The 20,699-nt window shown below is 41.7% G+C and overlaps 1 protein-coding gene across 1 annotated transcript in view; it reads left to right on the top strand.

Moving 5' to 3' along the window:
• Nucleotides 1-20,699, top strand: part of KIF26A (kinesin family member 26A) — a 67,186-nt gene that overhangs the window by 41,572 nt on the left and 4,915 nt on the right. The window contains exons 5-11 of the mRNA XM_009584618.1: nucleotides 8,527-8,736; nucleotides 10,728-10,821; nucleotides 11,300-11,562; nucleotides 11,814-11,997; nucleotides 12,296-12,455; nucleotides 14,161-14,323; nucleotides 14,869-18,235. Of these exons, the coding sequence (XP_009582913.1) occupies nucleotides 8,527-8,736; nucleotides 10,728-10,821; nucleotides 11,300-11,562; nucleotides 11,814-11,997; nucleotides 12,296-12,455; nucleotides 14,161-14,323; nucleotides 14,869-18,235 (4,441 nt within the window). The remainder of the gene's footprint in view (nucleotides 1-8,526; nucleotides 8,737-10,727; nucleotides 10,822-11,299; nucleotides 11,563-11,813; nucleotides 11,998-12,295; nucleotides 12,456-14,160; nucleotides 14,324-14,868; nucleotides 18,236-20,699) is intronic.

The raw sequence follows: 20,699 nt of genomic DNA, 5'->3' as shown, positions 1-20,699 counted from the left end.
GAGTTCTGCTGTGGTGAAATTGCTGTATCGCTTTTTATGGTTGAATATATTTGTTGTTAGAGACTTACTACAGTAGAGAGCCTATATGTATCTTTTTGCAATTTCTATCTATAATTTCTCATTTTTTCAAGTACTCTCTTGGAAGGTGGGAAATAAATGTCTTATTAATTTCTTTTACATTTCACAAATACCAATTTTTCCCCTTATTTTTTTTTAGTGTGTGGACTTGTCCTGCGATACAAATCTTTAATTAAGCCTTTTGCTTAATTTTCTTTACTAGGAGTGCAAAATGTTATACTCTCTTACAGCTGCTTGCAGGGTTTGTCCATGTTCAGGAATACCAAGCAGGGAAAAGTTTTTTAAAAAAAAAAAAAAAAAAAAATTAGAACTGTAGGTCTATCTGGGACCGGTTTTTCATATAATCAACAATAATCAAACTCTCATGCACAAAGGAAAATCCCACTACCAAAGCAAACTGGATGCTGAAAGGAATTTTGCTCACTACTGATAAATGTTATGTAGCAAATTTGATACCTTTCTCTTGAATGTGCCAAAAACATCATAGTCCAAATCATTTAGCTGAATCCTACTTAAAAGGCAATGATCCAGTACAGTATGATTCTTGTAACGGAATCATTTTTGTGGTCTCTCTGGGTGTTATTAAATTTAATGTCAGAATAGTAGGAAAGACGTCTGAAAGCCATTTAATATTGTCACTGGAAAGAAGTTAGATTATGCTCAATTTCTGACATTAATGTGCTACTTAAGATAATTTATCATATTGTGGTATTAAAAAAGACATCCTTTTTACAGTGGCTGCTGTGTAGCATTCTAATTTGCTATTTTTCTTTAGCATGGTAGGAAGCCTTTTTCATGCAAAATGTTTTTTCTGGGGTTCTATTCAGCTCATTCTTTATAATACTGCATCACTTACAACAGCAACTTTAAGTGCTTGTCTCTTCCAAGGATCCTGTCAATTTTTTATGTTAGAATGACAGAATCCTCCCATGTGAGACAATTGAAGTGGCGCATTTAAAGAGAACCTGAGTTGTCAGACGTGTTTCTTGGACAGGTATATACACACTGGTCTCCATTTATGTGTTTTAGTCATTTACTTTCATTTATACTTTACCAAGCCATAGCTAAGGTACTGCTAATATGATTTACTGATCATGCAGGGTTTTCTTAAGTGTGCTGTATGTCCCATTCACTGGTTCTTATGATGGTTTGATGATGGATAACAAATAGGTACTTAATTTTGTCATCTTTATTGCTGCTTATTTCCTAATGACTAGAGTGTTATTTCTGATATAAATCATGTATCATACTAAGTACTCTTCTATCCATGTATGTAGTCCTGTATCATCCAAGGTACATACATCCCTGCTGAAATGCCTTGAAGTGCTTAAACAAAAATGTGGAAAAATTAGATAAAAATACACAATTCCTTCTACTTTGTAATGAAATAGTTTTCTTCATGTCTCCTGAGAGTAGAAAATCAATTCTTCTTTAATAGAGTACAATACAGAAGTGATTTTTTTTTTTTTTTTTTTTTTTTTTTTTTCAAGAGGTTTTTTTTTTTTTTTTTTTTTTTTTTTTAGGTTCTCCCAGGGGAGCTAGATGGTCTATGCTAGCATGGCAATTTTGCATATAAATTTGCCATCCATTGGTAGTGGCAGTATATGATAGGCTTGTAAGAACTACCCACAGTAAACCAATTTAGCAAGGGTTATATATCTGTCAGTTACAATTAAATCCATGAAAAATATTGGCTCTGAACTAGGACTTTTGTAATTTGATTTACACTGTAGTTGAAAAATAAGTTATTTCATTGGAAAATGGTCTTTATTCAACTGCATGTGAATTCTTTGTAATTTCTTGCTGAGAAATCTTAATTCAGAATGGTGGATGTCTAAACGTAGTTATTTAATTAACCTGCTGTAATACGCCATTTTGTGAACACTGGACAAAATTAACTTCCTGGCTGCACGATGCCTGTCTAGGATGTGTGTTTCCAGGGAATATTTAGTGTCCATTCAAATTTGATATAAAGACATTTATTGCTAAAGACAAAATTGCTTGTTCATTTACGGATTATGATACTGCTGTAACGCAGAATATGACCAGCATTTTTAGAATGGATTCCAGTATAGTGCCAGCACTTTCCCAAAATACAGACAGATAAAGTCAGAATTTATTTTAGTAAAAAAGGCTTGAGTGCATGTATTTTAAAATTTTACATGCTTTTTAATTAATTCCTTCTATTTTTTCCTTCTCATTCTGTCTAATTTGAAACTTGACAACTGTATAAGCATCAAATGCTAACAAAGCATCACTATAAACACATGAACACTGCACGTCCATTGATTTCAAAGGAGGTACCATATGTTACAGTTATGCCTGTGCTGACATACTTGGCTGGGTCAGGGTCTTAATTTCCTCAGCATTCAAAATGCCATGGAGTCTAGTCATTACTTAGTGAATTAGTGGAGTCTTCTCTGTCTGCACGTCTGCCCCAAATTAAACCACATAGAGTATTTGGCACCCTTCACTCCACTGAAAGATGAATGACCAACTTTCTGAGAGAGATATATATATAGTATTTTTTTGTATTATTGTCTAAAACTTATACTAGAGGTCCTTGATAGTCTTAGGAACAGAATCCAAATCATCTGGCTCTTTAAGTGTGAGACTATCCTTCCCTGTCGTCTGGTCTCAGAGTTGATAGCCCTTCCATCTCTTTTGATTACGGGGTAATAATCAATGTGAACCTGACTCTCTCAATCTCCGGGCTGTTTCTGTCTAAAATTGTGTAGGATTGTGTTATTTCCTCTGTTATCACTGGCTCTTTTCTCCACAAATTCAGCCTTGGACATGATTTCTTCTGGGACGACGCATGCTTCACTGGTCTTGGAGGAGTTTTGTGTTCGTTGATGGGTGGCTTTGCCGAAGCTCCATTCAATTCAGCATATCCAAAATATATGGGCTGTATTAGACAAAACTGCTAGCTTGCCTCTGGCCATCAGTCTCACATTCATGTCAGAGAGTTGCTTTGAAATTTGGATTTCATGGCTTTTTGGTCTCTCTTGCTTTTTCCAAACCTGCTTTCTGACACTGACATATGCTTAACGTTTTGTGCTATTTGACCAGTCCTGCAGCCAGCCCATCATTTTGGTTGCTGTGACTCCCTCGTCCTGTTCTCCTCAACTCCAGCTGGTTCATTGTGCAGGGGGAGGTCTGGAAATCATGAGTCCGCACAAAGGGGGCACGTGGGGATGGCACTCCTGGAGGATGTCACAGCATGGGAACAGCGACTGCCATGTGGCGATGGGGCAGAAGGTCTCTCCTTGTGACCCTTAGGTGTGAAACGGGGTAGACAGTAGCAATGGAAGAGGAGGGTTGTAAGAAGAGGAAGGGCAGGTACCAGCCAGGATGTACATCCCTCAGTTTCTGAGATGTTTCATTGTTTAGGTCAGAATTGTTAAATATACATCTATATTTGACTTTTATAAGGGTCCAAGAAGTCAAGGTCTAGAGTTTTGGCTCAGGGCGCCAACAAATTACTGATATTTGAGTGTACTATATGGTTCTGTGGTTCTCTAGTGGTCTCATCAGATGTTTCTAAAACTGTATGGGGTTTAGCCCCACAGTCTTCCACATAGCCATTGCCCTCCACACAGGGAACTTTTTTCCCCCCCTCTCATTTTGTTCAGAAATTTGCCCTTTGCCAGTTTGTCTCCTTTGAAATTCTTTATGCACACATAAAACTGCGGTATGACTTTTGTTTTTATGCTACAGCATCCATCCATTGGATTTGCCCTTACGTACCTGGAGCAAATGAATTCTACCTTGCAGATGTTTGCTTTTATAGCCTTTCTTTTCTCCGACTTCCACTGTAGGCTGACAGACAGATAAACTTTTAAAAAAAACCCCACAACAACAATTTCTTGATTGCTATGAATCTCTCTCCCATCCTTGCAAGTGAAGGTTAAAATTACTCCCATTGTTGTGCTGGGTGGGTAGGCCTCTGACCGTATGCCACCCGTTTCTAAGGCTTTTCCAAATTATGTGCTTGTTTATTTACTTTTTAAATTCTTTATCTTTAAGTGGCATATTCAGGATGTATTTGCCATCTTCTTTTCCCAAACACTTTTGATTTTAATAGGGTTTCCTTCAGCAGTTTTGCTGACCTCCTGATTCCTGCAGAAACATGAGTTTGGAAAGTTCAGCAGCTGAGTGTTAACCCCCAGTGTACAAAACCCACCAGATTAGAGTCAGTTAATGAATGAGATACTTCGGTGGTTTGCATGATTTAGTTTGTCTTCAGGCACTGAGAAAAATGTGCATGTAGTGTGATGTTTGTGTTTCTTTTATTTTTATTTGCAGAAATTGAACTCAAATACAAACCTATCCTCTTTTTCTGTCGACATCCTCATTAAAATGGAGCCTCTATCCAATATTTAATGCCTGTATGAATGCCTATGTACAAATCCTTGTATCCTTGATAAACTTTCACTTGTAATTCTTTTTCTTACTCTGCATCTTTCTGTGACATTGAAGAAGAAATACACAAAAGCGGGGAAAAAATAGGAGTTACTAAAAATCCGCAGTTCTAGCAGGAAGGGTCACCCCCATAACAGGAAGGATATGCCATCTTAGCTCTCCTTAAGGAATCTAAAAGTGGTCAGGGCAGAGATGCCCGGACCCTGAAATGACTTTTCTGGAATCACCGTGTTTGTATTGCCTTTCCTTTTTTGTGTTCTTTCTCTCCTCTTGCCCCTCCCTCCCATTCCTTTTAGCTCTTTTTTTTTCCCAATCCCATTGTTATTCTTTCAGACCTGTCTTATTCTTCCGTTTCTTCATTCATTCTCCTCTAAATTCCTTATCTTGTGTTTTCTTTGCTTTGTGCAAGTGTTACCAGTAGCTGGTATTGCTGCAGTTGGAACTGACCACCAAAGCGGGCCATGTTGTTGAGTAAGTGCCCACAGAGGCTGTGATCCTTTGTGGGCCTGAAATTAATGTTATTGCACTTAATTTTAGTAATTCTTTTTCATAAGCACATAAAAGCATTAGAGTGCAGTGCAGTAGTATTGCTATGCTCCCCAGTTATGGGCCAAAGTTACTTTAAAATTTGCAGGTTCCCATGTTTTCTTGAATTCTCTTCTCACTGCAAGCCCTTGTGTCTGGATGGTTTCCTGCACTGCATGTTGCTATCTCTACAGGCGAGCATGCCTTTTGTATGAGAACTAGATAACGAAACCCAGGAGAAGATGCAGTTAAGTTGATCCTTAAGGCAGGAACCATGCTGGCTCTTAGTACGCTGCTTTTTCTGCAGTACTCATCCCACAAGAGTACTGGGATGAACTTCAGAGCTGAGAATATAAACCTGCCACTTAAGATTGGTCCTGAAACACAGGAGGGCAAGAAGTGTAAGAAGAACAAATGCTATAACAGCAAACCTTTCTTTTATGTACTTAGAGGCGTATGCATGCACCCGGGATCTGCCTGCACTTACGTTTTTGCTGTTGCAAAGGGATATGTTTCAGTAATCTTTGTGCTTGTTGGTACTTTCATGAGCATTTCCGCTTCATTTCTGAGTGAAGTCAGAGTCTGGCTCAGCATCGTGAATGAGTGTGACATATCATAACCCTACAATTTCTGGTAGGCATCACTTATAGATAGATTTAATGGGCGGAGAAACTGAATTTGAAATCAGTTTTTTTCTACTCTGCAAATCAGCTTTTATACACAAAATACTAAAAGAGGAACTCCCTCAAGCTGCTTTTCTCTTCCCCCTCCCATGAAAGCTCACTTCCACTCTGAAAATGAAGACCCTTGAGGCCTGTTAAGTTTGGGATCTGGTCCATTATGGGAAGCTATTTTAGTGTCTTTCTGCTTCAGAAAGGTGGTCTCAAAAAGCTGATTTGACACACAAGGTTTTTCTGGGGGTGAAGCCATCTTTGTTTTAGAGGGAACAACGCTCTGATGGAGGTAACTTCCTGTTTAGGTCAGGAGCAAACCAATTTTCCTCTTATCTTATTCATTTTAATCAAGTGACCCTGAAGTGGGTATTTGTATTTATATATATATTTAGGTGTTAGGTTTTTTTTTTCTTCCTGAGGGAGGTTGTTTTTCTGAGCACCTTGGTAGCATGTCAAGGTTGAGCTAGCAGGCTAATACACAAAGCTGGCTTCATGGAGCTTTTATGGGGAAACAGCCTTGAGTGTATCACCTCTGATGCACTTTGCTTTTGAAACAGCTGTTTCATTTATTCTAAGGTTCGCTTATTTTCATATTCATATCACTATGAAAGGGGAAAGAAAAGTGTTGAAATCGGGGCACTGCTTGAGCCTATAGGTGGAAGAATTTGCTGCTACCTCTGGTGGAGTCTCCTGCAGTGTTTACTGGAGGAATTGGTTGTTTCTTAACCTCTTTGTTTGGAAAAAATGTTGGGGAAAAGCTTTTATAGCCGCTTTCTGGAAAATATTTTCTGTGAGGATGCTTGAGTAACTGTGCAGGGATGCCTGTGTGCAGCTTAGCCCCCACAGAAAGTAGGAGGTGGAAAAATGAAACAGTTGAGCACCTAAATGAAATCTTCAAATTACTCACGCTCCCCAGGGACAGGTTCAGCATGGTGCTTACTGCTGCACCCACCCGCCTGCTGTGGATCATCCTGGCTTGGACACTACATTTCGCTTGCACCCACTGGGTGCATGTGTGTATGCCATCACCTTGCCATCTTGTCTGGTGTATGGGCAGTCCTAGAGGGTGGCTCAGCCTGCTCCGGTCTCTGCTCATTGCCTGCATTTCCCATGTTGTGCTTTGCTGAAGCAGTTTTTCAGCTTTGGTTCTTCGTTTGCCATTATTTATCTGGACAGAGGAATGATGGGGAAATGCTGACTGCAAAGCACATTTTTTTTGTAAAGACACAAAGAATGTGTCAGTGTAATAAGTGCGCACCATTTTAATAAAATAATGTTCTCAGAACATAGTAAATAGAAGCCAAATTGTTCTGGCAGATTTAAGGTTAAATTTAGCAACAAAAAGTTACTGAAAAGGAGGATCATTCTTTATCAGAGATGGATGCTTTCCAACCCGGCTTCCCCCTGCAACATCCAGCTCAGGGCTAGAGGTGAGCCTGACTCAGATCAGCAAGCGACTGCGTGCTCTGTGTTTGGAGGGTTCAACTGGTGATTTGCAGCAGAGGAGTTGCTATCTGTCACTCCCCTTCCAAATCAGGTGCAAGTGCTGTAAAAGGAGTGGGTGTTTTGTGGGTCAGTAGTTGCACTGCAGAAGCTGAAGCTCCTGATGGGTGCTCTGGAGAGTATGGGTGTAAATTGTTCCAGCTCTGCTGGCTGTGGTGCATTACAGCCATGGAGGCTCTTCACCCAGTGAAACTAGAGGTTTAACACTGGTGCTGTGAACGTTGTCTGGTAGTTGGAGAAGGAGAAAATACTGCGGTTTAGCTTGCTATTGAAACATTTCATATTGGCCATGGAAAGTCACTAGGGCTGAGCATTGCTTTTCTCTTAAGTTTGATCTGCTGGGCAGTGCAGAATTGAAGATCAGCAAAATGATTCACTGCGCCTGTAATAGTCATTTACTTCAGTGCAAGGTGTATAAAACACGCTGGTTCTGACCTGGGAGCATTTCATAAGGATAAATGGTCGTAAATGGGTGTGAGGCAATATTTCACAGTTTTTCAGAGTAGAAGTATGATTTCCAGGAAGCTTAAAAGAAGCAGGTGTGCAGCCTTTGCTGAACTTTAGTGAGACCCAGTCACTTGGCTCCCATAAGCTGCTTCGGAAATCACAGCCAACATGTCTGAGCTCTCTAAAAATGCTGTCTTAAAATGCCATTAAATAAAAAAAGTGTAGGAAATTGGCATTTGCAATGCTGCAATAGAAATGTACTTTGTGAGTGGTTTCTTTTCAAGCTTTTTGACCTTTTAATGCTTTTTTTTCTTCCCTTCTTTCCCATTGAATCTGCAACTACCCACCGATGAGCCTAGCAATGACAGCATAAAGGCGTCTGCCTGGGAAGGCTATAAGAGAAGCACCTTTTTATTAGAAGAATGTGAACCAGGAATTGAAAGTTTCTAGATTTAGTTCAGTTTGAATGCACTAGCTGTTTGAGCCTTGTGTTATTCAGACTGATTTTCAGAATGGATCGGTTTGTGCTTTCAGTCACATTAAGTACTTGAAAGGTCGGAGACTAGTTTCCTTTTCTTTAGGCATGGTATTACACCTACAGTGGATTATACCTGCAGATCAGACATTTATAAATTGAAATGGTAAAACTGGAACAGAGTCAACTGAAGGGACAAAGTGTACCTTTAAAAGCTAGTTCAGTGAAGACCCCAGGGTGGAAAATCTGGCTCTGGTTTTATCCCACGGTTGTTCTGACACACCTAAATATTACAAATGAACGTGTCATGCAAGGGGGAGTGGGTTTGGGAGGAATGCTTTGCATGTGTTTATCTGTAGCTGGGAACTCAAATTGTCGCTTTCTTCTGAATTCTTGCAGGTGAAAGTGATGGTAAGGATTTGTCCCTCTCAAGGAGCACATGAAACATCCGAATCCATGTCCTTCTTAAAGGTAGACCCGCGAAAAAAGCAAATCACATTTTATGATCCAGCAGCAAGTGGGCCTTCCAATGCAGGTCACAGGAGGGGCGTCGTTGCTGTCCCGAAGATGTTTGCCTTTGATGCGGTTTTCCCCCAGGATGCTTCACAGGTACTGGAGTCACTCGCATAAACCTCCTGAGTCTTCTCATGGCCACTGCATTTGATTGCCTTAAGAATTCTTTCTGTTTCTGGGGAATTTTATTTGAATGAATTGCCTTAATGCCTGGAAAACCCAAGGTAATTAACAGATAAGTGGGTAAATTCTTACATTTTTAGTTTAGTCGAGATGTAAAATTAAGGAGTAATAGCTGGGGAGATGGATTTGCCGACTAAATTATCTTCCTGCATTTTCTCCTGTTAGAGAAGGACACACAGCCAATTTGAAATTCACTTTTCCATCCAGTTAGGTTTTAACCCATTTGATGTCACTGAAATAAAGTCCTTCCCCACTGCTTTCAATGGTAAATGAACATGTGCTTAACGTTAAACTAAAAGCTGTTGTTAGAAGAGATACAGCTAACCCTGTGGGATTGCTATACTGAAACAGCTAGGGAGCTTTTATATTTTCGTTGCCTTTTCCAGTTTGTTTATACTGTGTTTTTGACTGATCATTTTATCTTGATGGTGCTAATGGTGCATGCCTTTCTCTTGCCCTGCAAAAGGGTGTATTTGTACGGTAGTAGCCCCAGACCTGAAATTTGAGACACAGATAGGATGGCTGGTATTTGAGAGGATTGTGGGCTGCAGTGTATTTGGTGATTGGATACCTGAAATGTCCTTCTGGGAAAAATCTTGGGTTCAGAAAAAAAATCCTAGAACAATTTTAAAAAGAGGAAAAAAAATAAGCAGAGTATGAAGAACTACTTCAAGTTTGAACTGCCTGAAAAAAATTAGGGTTTGACGAAAGAAAAATAAACCACAAAACATCCAAGGTGAAAATGGTATATTAATGTTGAGAAAACATGACAAGATCTAGTTCAGAATCCCACCTCAGATCTTCTCCTAGGATTTTGTTTAATTTTTTGGGTCCCAAACTAGAAGTATGAAACTATGTATTAGGTCCAAGTTCTAGCCAAGCACTAAAGATGGAGAATAACCTTCCACACAGATCAGTGCTTAAAGCCATGGTAACCATGCCAGGAGGCTGGTTTTAAGATTCTGCATAAGCTCAAATGGCATCTTAGTGCAGAAATACGCAACAGTGATCTCAACATTAGTCCAGAACTGGAAGTGGCTTTTTCTTACTTGTGTTGCCAGCCCTGCTGCAAGGTGGCCGGTCACAGACTGCTTCTCTGCCGGTTTTGGCACCTGTCCTTCAGGTTGTTGACCCCTGGTTTGGACTAGGCTCTTTCAGGTCCTTGTGGCAGGCCTGTTGGGTGGCCTGTTTGTGGTGTTTCTGGGTGACATCGGCCAGCGCAGCCACTTCTGTGCAGGCGTCGTTGCTCGAGGCAAGCTTGCTGCCATGCACCTGCAAACAGAGCCTTATCATTTCTCTGTAGTAACATATTTACACCAACCCTCTCCCCTGCCCCCAGTTGCCGTACTTAATAGATCATCTTATTGTATATTTGAAAGCTTCACTGACCTTCACTGGATAAACTGGTTTTAGTACACTCAAATATTTTAGCAAGTTCTCTTTATTGATGATGATGTTTCCCCTGGAAGAGGAAAATGTGATACTATGAAATCTTATTCAGGGATCTTAACGCATTTTCTCTGATATAAATGTCTTTTTAATTCCTGTGCGCACTCTTGAGTAGCTTAATTTCAGTGGGGTTGCTACTATTGCTGAATAGCCTTGGCTAAGCTATTATACCAGCAGGAAGCCTGGTTGGGTAGCATTCAGTTTGCTACATTAGTCATAGAATCAATATTCCAAGAGAATTGGTTTAATAGAATTGAGAACTATTTTAGGCTGTAGTAGCATATTTTATTATTTTTTAAGATAGCATAGTTACTAAAATAATAGGACTGATGCCATAAAAATGGGGAGAATATTGTACCTCAAAAATATTGAGTCATTCATTTCATTACAGAGGAATAGTAAAAACCATAGCAGTATATGCTCTTTTACTTATTTGTCTCCAATCTTTCTTTCAGGCTGAGGTATGCTCTGGAACAGTAGCAGAAGTAATCCAGTCTGTTGTGAATGGTGCAGATGGTTGCATATTTTGCTTTGGTCATGTCAAGCTTGGTGAGCTCCCAAATTCGTTACAGTTAATTACTATGTCAGTCTGGTAATTACATGCTGTCAGCTCCTGGAACAATAAACCTGGAGTATATGAATAGATTAGAATTTCTTTTTAATTAGCTTTGCAAACTTATCATGGTTTATTTCTACACTGGGATTGTAAGTTTTAATTTGAAAAGGTAAAACGTAACATCAGATTAGCTTGTTCAAGAGCAAGTTTATATAGGTGCATTGTGATGAAAATCAAAAGATCAGAGATGTTTTTAACGTTAATTTTCTGTGGGTCTGAGTTACAAAAATTTCAAAACTAATTGAGTAAATAGTAATGAATTAATAATTAAATACTTGGCATTTTTGCATCTGTTCTTTCCCATTATCTGTGCAGCACATGGCATTGCATGTAGTGTACAGTGGTGATATGAAGAGACACTGTCTTGTACAAGAAAGGTGAATTAAGTTCATGTTTGTCTTTTCATTCTAGGAAAATCTTTTACCATGATTGGGAAAGATAACTCCACACAAAGCCTTGGTATCATCCCTTGTGCAATTTCTTGGCTCTTCAAATTAATCAATGAACGTAAAGAAAAAACTGGGACTCGTTTCTCTATTAGAGTATCTGCTGTGGAGATCAGTGGCAAAGATGAAAACCTTAAGGATTTGTTAGCTGAAGTAGCCACTGGCAGCCTTCAGGATGGCCAGTCTCCCGGGGTTTATCTGAGAGAAGATCCAATATGTGGAACCCAGGTATAAAGGATATCACAACACAGATTTTTCTGAGCCTGACTTTTGTCTGCTTTTTATTTCCTTTTATCTGACAACAATTATGACAACTTTTAAGACAGTAAAAAAAATCTATTACTTTTAATTTATAAGCCCTTCTCCCATGGTGTACATATTTGTTTCTTTTAGTGCCCTAGAGATATAGCCAGTTCAGCAAAAAATAATAAAAAAAAATGCCCTTGTGCTAATTAGTCATTTTCTTGTTTATATTCAAGCTTCAAAACCAAAGTGAGCTAAGGGCCCCGACAGCAGAGAAAGCTGCCTTTTTCCTTGATGCTGCAATTGCTGCCAGAAGTACCAGCAAACCTGAATGCGAGGAAGAAGATAGGAGGAATTCACATATGCTCTTTACTCTTCACATATACCAGTATCGCATGGAGAAGAGTGGCAAAGGAGGAAGTATGAATCTTCTTACCATACTGTTTATTTTTAAATGACGTGGTTTTGGGTTAGTTTAAACAATAATTTGCAATAAACTTAAAAAGAAAAAATGAGGTGAACCCTCAGGCCAGTCAAGTCATTTTTAATTTTGGTAGCTGTGGCTAATATCTGGTTTCCTTACTATTAATATTTAATTTGGTCATTATCCCATGCTGTATTCGTTATTTTCCTCATTTGAATACATTGTGAATACCAACTTTGGCTTGAATCCATGCAAGAACGTGATGTACAACTGTTTTTCCCCTTTTTGTTTTAGTGTCTGGAGGACGCAGCCGTTTGCATCTCATTGATCTAGGGAGCTGTGAAAAAGTGCTGAGCAAGAGCCGAGATGGAGGAGGCTCTCTGTGTCTGTCTCTCTCTGCCCTGGGCAATGTAATTTTGGCCTTAATTAATGGTGCTAAGCATGTGCCATATAAGTAAGTGAATTATTGTCTGCATTATCTTAAATGTGTGGCTGGTGTTACCTTAGCAATGATTTGCATTAACAATTTACTCTTTACCTAAGATGGAGTTAAAGGAAGTTCTGTCAGAGAGGGATCTGTCTTCTTTTAAGGTCACTTCTATATTAGAGATACATATATCTATTTGTCTTATCTGTCTATACATATATATACATACACACAACTTTTAAAATGTCACGTAGTAACACGAATTTTTTAATTACATGGCCAAAAATTATATGCATATTGGTATATACTTAAGTTGGGTGAAATATTGGGGAGGGTTTGATTGTTGAAAAAAGCAGGGGAAAATGGCCAAAATGTTTTCTTTCCTTCTATCTCCTCTTTGTTTCCTGGGTTTGGAATTTAGACCGATCTCAGCCAGCTGGATATTAGTGAACAATTTCATCAAAATTTCATAGGATTTTCTCTCCTTTTTCCAAATTTAAAAATTGTGTTGAAATTTCAGAAAATACTAGAGAGTTTATCAAGTATGGTCATCAAAGGTTGTTATTTCTGTATGCCTTTTTGAATGATACATCTTTTCAATTAAAAAAAAGAAGGCCACCATGTTGCACATTTGTTTAGCAGAAACAAACATTTAGGTATGTTCCTTTGTGGAGTGTACTTGACAATAATATTACGTCAAACACACCCGTGGGGAGCCCAGCTTAAAGACAACAGCCACATTGTAAACACCCCTACCAGAACTTGGCCTTCAGTTCTTAAATTTAATTGCTGTTTGTCTTCTTGCATTATAACTTTGTGCCGTTGTTATCAATCATGTCATTTCACATATTTATCTAGTGCTGCATCTCAAACAGGTGTTCTTTCTTTCTGTATTAGGCAGAAAGATAATTTCCTCAGGCTAGTGCTACGTTTGTGGATGGAGTAGAGGATGGATGGGTTAGAATAGGGAAGGGCAGATCCTCAACCTTGTCACCTACCATGGTTTAGTGAGCAGACATGACGGTAGTTCCCACATGTTGGGCCAGCTCAGGGGGGCGATAGGAAGAAGCTTCCTGGGGAGAGATGTTTTGGAGACTAGGTAGGACAAAATGTCACCTGTCTTGTCAGCTTTGCTGTCCATGGTGGAGGACTCGCATCATCAGGAAAGCCTTCAGAGGGAAATTCTGCTTCCCATTTGCTGTCAGAGCAGAGCACAGCAGGCAGAATGGAAACTAGATTAGTTGGGGTGGCACTGCTAATATATTTCTGATATCTAACATTGTTATATTTGTTTAGAGATTTCTTACCATTTCTGTTGACTTACTTTTTTCTTATTATCAAAATAGTTTGCAGAGAGCTCACAGAGCTTAGCTATCCAGGTACTAAGCCTGCTCAGATAAAAATACAGCACTGATGAGCTTTTTGGGTAATATGAGCTAAACCTGAGATAATTAAAACAATCATTTGTTTTACAATTGTCTCAGTAACAAATAAAATGACTTATCATACAGCAAATACGCACGTAGATAAATAATTAAAATATTGCTATCTTTGTATGTGTACATTTAGACAAATTTTAAGTGTGGTCAAATAATAGGAGCATGTTTCTTATCTACATGTACCATACATGCATATATCCTATGACAGTGAAAGCACAGCTTGTGGTGTAAAAATCTGCAAAAAATGATCGTGATTTCTTTAAACCATCCTAGTGTTCTCATTTGTTACTCAGGGACAACAAGTTGACAATGTTGTTGAGGGAATCACTTGGGAACATCAACTGCAGAACTACTATGATTGCGCATATTTCTGACTCCCCAGCCAATTATGCAGAAACTCTCACCACCATTCAGCTTGCATCGCGAATCCACCGAATGAGGAAGAAGAAATCCAAGGTTGGTTCACAAACAAGCAGAAATTAATTCATTTGAAAATGAGTTTTCCTAACCTCTCGGTGGGGGAACATGGGATTTCTTGGCGGTAAGAAGTAATACAAAATGCATAAAAGCTCAGGAGAGGAACTGATAAATGACTTGGCACTGAGCCATCATCCCACCCCCAATCCTTAATCCTGAAATTCCCTTCTTTTTGTTCCAAACATGTATTTTTTCTTTGCTTATATATGGAACTATCTCAAAAGCTCCTATTTGTATTAATTAAAAACCAATAAGGAAGGAACAGAAAACTGTTGAGGAGAAAGACAATGCATAATATTTAACGGAAATTATCTGAAAAGGTGTGATTGTTGTATTACTCCAAATACAGTATTTATTATTTTAATTCATACTCTAATATTTTCCCACTAGATATAGTTGTGATAGTATACACAAAGCACAGAGTATATAGCAGACCTGACCTTTTACTCCATTATATGTACACATATATATACTTATATATATCAATTTATATTAATAACTTTTCCCTTACTGATCATTTGCAGTATGCATCCAGTTCGTCTGGAGGAGAGAGTTCATGTGAAGAAGGACATGTCCGAAGACCGCCCCATTTGCGACCGTTCCACCCACGAACTGTTGCCCTTGACCCTGACCTTCCTGTCCTGAGTATATCTAGTGATCCTGATTATTCCTCCAGCAGTGAACAGTCTTGTGATACTGTCATCTATGTTGGTCCCAATGGTGCAGCTTTGTCTGACAGGGAATTGACAGATAATGAAGGTCCTCCAGAGTTTGTTCCCATAATCCCATCCCTAAACAAGAAGAGAAGTAAAGACAGTTCTGCTATTGGTAGGAGTTCTGACAAGGACCATTTTAAATGCAACACTTTTGCTGAACTGCAAGAAAGGTTAGAGTGCATTGATGGAAGTGAGGAACCCATGAAATTTGCTTGTGGAGAAATCTCTGTTGTGTCCAATTGTAGTCCAGTCTCTGGAGGTACAGAAAATACACAGTCTAAGCTGATAAAGGAAAAAATATCTTCTCCTTCTGGAGGATTTAAGAAACCAGTTCCACAAGAAACTGCATCTCCCAAAAAAGGACATAACCTTCCTTTCCAGGCTGTTGTGCCAAGGGGTGGCAATGGCAGTTGTCATGAAAAGAGCACACCTCATTTGAAAACAGAGCTTTCCAAGCCGCAGAGCAGAGCTGACAACAAAATAATAGACTCGATACTGGAGGGAGAGAGAGAGACAATCACCGATTCCCTGCAGTCCTCAAGGTGTAGCCCTTCAAGGAATCTGGAGCAGAATAAGGCCACAGCTGAATGTGTTATTAAGGAAAAGCCCTTGTATGTTAAGAGACCATTGCCAAGCCCAGCACCTCCACCTCCACAGCAGAAAGAACATGTACCGAGCTCCAAAGCTGAGAATTTGGAGCTGGACAATAGCAATGCAGTTCGGACTCCTCCTGTGGGAATGAGCAAGCAGATGGGAAACAAACCTGAGCAAAACCCCATAGGAAGCACGTTCCTGGTTGGTAGCAACGCCCAGAATCAGTCAGGTGCGATAGAGGTACACAGCTTCAGGTCAGCATTCAGAGGGAAATGTTTTGATCGGGATATACTAACCACCACAGTGACTTTGCAGCAGCCTGTTGAGCTGAACGGAGAGGATGAGCTTGTTTTCACTGTGGTGGAAGAACTATCCATTAGTGGGATTATGGATAATGGAAGACCATCCAGTATCATTAGCTTTAACAGCGACTGCTCCCTTCAGGCCCTTGCATCGGGTTCAAGGCCGGTCAGTATTATCAGCAGCATAAATGATGAGTTTGATGCTTATACCTCACAGGAGACTTCTACTGGTGTAAATATTGATATTGTTGTGCCCTTTGCTAAGGATCCCTTTACCAGCAGCAGACGTTCCTCCATCAGTTCATGGCTTAGTGAAGTCAGCATCTGTACAATCGAAAGTGATGGAGCCCAGTCTAGTGACAGTTTTGTCGCACAGTCATCTTACAGCTGTAATAAGTCCGAGGAGCCCTTCAACTTGGATTCATCCCATTTATCCGTCCCCCTGAAAAGCGCTCTGAATGACAGTGGATTTTGCTTCTCTGAACTGGAGAGTGAGAGCTTGAGTTCCAGCAAGCTGTCCTCAGGCATCAGCAAAAGCCCTCAAACCTCTGAAACTACCAAAGCATCTCAGATAAAAAGTGCTTTTTGTGTCACTGATCAGCCCATAAAAATAAAATTTAGTAATTCTCGTGATATGCCTGTGATAGAAACAATACATTCTAGTCTTCCTAGGAAAACAAAAACTACCTCGTCTCCAATCCACAATAATACTGTCCTCAGCTATAAAGAGCTGCAGAATCCACATGGTATATTTGAAGATCCCTGGCTGTTGCGCACCGATTATCAGTTGGAAACAAAACCTGCAGACTCACTGCTGTCTCCAAAATCTCATGCATTTGGTACTGAGAAGCAGCCAGGAAAAGCTGCCCAGTATTTTGGCGCAGCATCCAGGCCAACGAAGTCGCAGACTATGCTCGCCTGTTCGCAGAGGGTTGTGGATGGTTGCGAAATGGCCTGCAAATCCTCCAGTGGAGCTGCAAAGAAGTCAGAAGTTGTGATGAAGATGCCACAGCTGAAGAGAGGAGCCACCACGCTGGGAGTGATGCCAGTGTCGCACGCTAACAGTACTTTGTCGGAGGCCGTGACTCGAGGGAATTCGGATGCTCCCTTGGCTGCTGGCAGCTTGAAATCGTCACTGGGAAAGAAGAGCGCACCACAGAAGTCAACCATGTTGCCCAGGCCAGGTGGGCCAACACCTCCAACACCTCCTGTACGCAAATCGAGCCTGGAGCAGAAACCTGTTGGTCTGGGTAATGGTGGGGGAAAAGCCTCCGGCTTGGACTTGGCCAGAGCTGCCACGCCAAAGGCTGAAGATGAAGCAGATTTGCGGTTGAAAGCTGGGTCTTACTTCAGCGAAAGTGCCAGCAGCAAAATTAACCTGAAGGGCGACCACTCTTTGCCCAAGATGACATCCAGCTTAAAGGTGAAGACGTCGAAGAGCGAAGCTGTGCACCGTTACGGGAGCCACATGTCCCTGGAGAGGTGCGACAGCCTGACGTCAGTCGGATCCAAAGCAAGCGTGGTGAGGGAGAATGGGAGCGCCAGCAACAGCCGGGCAGGGCGCTCCGTCCCAAGGCTGGGGGTCCCCCCTGTTGCCTCCAGTGTGGGTTTACCACTGCCCTTCACTGCCTCTGTGCCTGGTAAAAACAGCCAGGCAAAACCCACAGCTAACCAGAAGGTGCAAGTGAACGGAAATAAAAACCGGGGCCTCTCTGCCAGCGGGTCAAAGTCTCTCAGTTCTTCTGTGAAGTCCCTGGCACAGCCCGCAGGGAAGGGCTCTGTCATGGCCCCTGGTGGGAAGGTGGCCCCCCGCTCCATGCAGCCCGTCAGCAGCAAACCTGGCCGAGGGACCATTATGGGGACCAAGCAGGCCATGAGGGCAGCCAACAGCCGCGTGAATGAGCTGGTGTCGGGTGGCTCTGCCAAGGTGGGCCACTTCCGAGGCTCTACCGACTCCGACAGTGGAAACGACAGCGGCATTAACCTCAGTGACGAGAAGTCGCAAATCCCGGTGCTGCCGTCTCCATACAGCAAGATAACGGCACCCCGGCGGCCTCAGCGGTACAGCAGTGGGCATGTCCTAAGCGGGGAGCTGCCACCAGCCATGGGGAGGACGGCTCTGTTTTACCACAGCGGGGGCAGTAGCGGCTATGAGAGCATGATTCGGGACAGCGAGGCCACTGGCAGCGCCTCCTCAGCACACGACTCCATGAGCGAAAGCGGGATGTCGTCGCCGGGCCGGATGAGGAGCCTCAAGTCCCCCAAGAAACGGTCAACAGGTAAGAAATGAAGGGGAAGGTGGCCAGGTGTCCACTGGCGTTCCACTGCGTCTGAGGATGGGGGGTTTTCAGGGCGTCTCTGACAGAAAGGGAGAGGAGGTTTGGGGGAAACTCAAAGCGGGGAGGGGGACTGCCTGCATGCGCTTGCGTGTGCACGCGTATCACTGTGACAGCAGCTACTTGTCATTTATTTCACTTCAAAGCTGCAGGTGTGACACAGGTGCTGCGGCAGAGAGGGCAGGAGAGGCGCCGGGTGCCCTGGGGCGCCGGCAGCCTTCCTGCGAGGGAGGAGGCAGCAGATGGCTGCCGGCAGAAGGGGGGGATGTTCCTTCCTCCCTCAGCAGGATCGGCAGCGAGCGCGGCACCAGGGCGGCCCAAAATAGGAGGGTGTTATGGGTGGGTTGGGAAGACTGAGGGCACTGGGTGGGCGCTGATGAGTTTTTGTGAGGATCAAGTGAGTGTCAGGGAAGACCGGTGAGAGAAGGGCAGCGAGGAGAGGAGGAGCTCTGCTGCCAGGCATCTGTGAGGCAATTTCAGAGAGATGGGCTGGGACTGTAGCGTGGAAACAAGGGAATAGGCCTGGATTGCTGAATGTGCGTTAGATTACCCAAAGGTAAGGCTTTGGGGCACTGCATAGGGTGCGTATGTAAGATGCAGTGACTCTTACATTAATGCTACGAGCTAATTGCAAAATTATTGTATTGCACTGTAATAGTGTTTTTATATGGAAATTTAGTGTCTATGTGGATACTATAAGCAATAGGAAACCGACTGGAGGAATTGCTCAGAACAGGCGTCTCTGGCTCACATACTGTGCCAAGGCAGACATGTCTGACCACACCATGCAAAGGTGGGCGTACGAGAGCCAGGTCCCCTTTCCTGCTCTCCGGTGCCTTTCCTTACTGCTTTCGCAGGTGGTGCTCATGTAAGTGCCGCTAGTTGTAACCAGCTTCAAAATCAGGCTCATATGACTGCTGTTACAGTATTCATTTTTACCGATCTAGGTTGAAGTCCTGTAGTATCGTAAAAAATCGGTGGCATTCAGTGGCATGTAGCTAATGACCAGCAGCCTCATTCAGCAACCTAAGCGTACTGACTGTTGGAAATATAGTAGGAACTAATATCAGCAATGCGCTGAATCTGAGCTTTTGGTTGGAAAGCGGTACTTATTGCAATCCCTGTAGACACCCATGGTGCTCGATCCTGGCAGTAAAACCAAATGAGTTAAACTGAGGTAGATCTCATGGTGCTTTCTGGTCAAAGCAACTGAGTTGCTTCAGCAGGTGATAAATCATTTTGGAAACTTAGTGCAACGTTTGCTGCAGTTCTCTTTCCATAGCATATCAACCTCTTAAACCTTTCCTACAAATCAATATTAACAGCTGTATAAGTTACACACATATTGAGGAGGCATTACCCACTGATGGATTTGTATTTGGTTTTGCCCCAGGAAATGCTTATAAGGTCTTTAAAAATGACAAACTATTTCTTTTTCCAATTGAAATTGCTCTGTATCAGTAAATTATGTATTACTTTTTTGCAGTGCTGTAGACTTGGAGACAATACTGTGTTTTATACATGAAATGAGGTTTCCTAGGGAGTTCATGAAATATTTCTTACAAGAATATTTGGTGCAGACCCCTTATGGGCCTAAAATATATTTAATCTTTGCAAAGTGTTAGTGATTCTTGGAGTAGCTTACATTGCTCCAAACTGTGTTGGAGTCATGCAGTCTCTGGAATTTAAGGACAAATCCTCCTCCCATATATGTCACTGGAAACCTTGTCCCGTTATCCTTTAACTTCATCTTTGGAGAAATGACATTGACCCTGGCTGGTACAGTGGAAGGGTATGAAGTTTGTCTGCTTAGTATATGTGTTTGACTGCATCTGTTTAGTGTCCTCTTCAGAGGGATCCTGCTGTCACCAAAGTGGTTACAGGATCAGAGTTACAGCGGGTGATTTCAGCAGGCAGGACTATAGTGGTGATTCAGGCTAAATGAATTGGTGTTGTGAGAATGATGAACAGGTGTTGTAGAAGTAGAACGAGTCTTCCCCTTTTCAAAACATTCTCGTTGTGATTGTTCTTTTTACTTAGAAATTAGTAAGGATGCAATTAAGTATTAGGGATGTTTTTCTTAAGAATGTGTAAAGCAGGTGACTCTTCAGGTATCTATGGAGGTGTGTTGCTTTTGGGGATACCTGCTGGGATTTAGTCTCCATTTCACATTGACATTGTGACAGGGCTTACCTGACAGCCTTAACTTGCACTTAACTCTCTTGTAGAGGTCTCAGCCCAGATGTTATTTTGGAAGCATTGTCCTCTGAGCAGCACTGTCTCTTTTGTTTGACGTGCTCCCTTTTGTAAGAAGACCAGTGTCATGGTTTAACCTGGCAGGGAGCCAAATACCACGCAGCCGCTCACTCACTCCTCCCCACCCCCCCCCCCCCCCCACGCGCGCTCA

The sequence above is a fragment of the Fulmarus glacialis genome, unplaced genomic scaffold (assembly GCF_000690835.1).
Source record: "Fulmarus glacialis isolate BGI_N327 unplaced genomic scaffold, ASM69083v1 scaffold6458, whole genome shotgun sequence".
Classification (NCBI taxonomy): domain Eukaryota; kingdom Metazoa; phylum Chordata; class Aves; order Procellariiformes; family Procellariidae; genus Fulmarus; species Fulmarus glacialis.
Note: the sequence above shows the minus strand (reverse complement) of the source record. Positions and strands in the feature narration are given on the sequence as shown.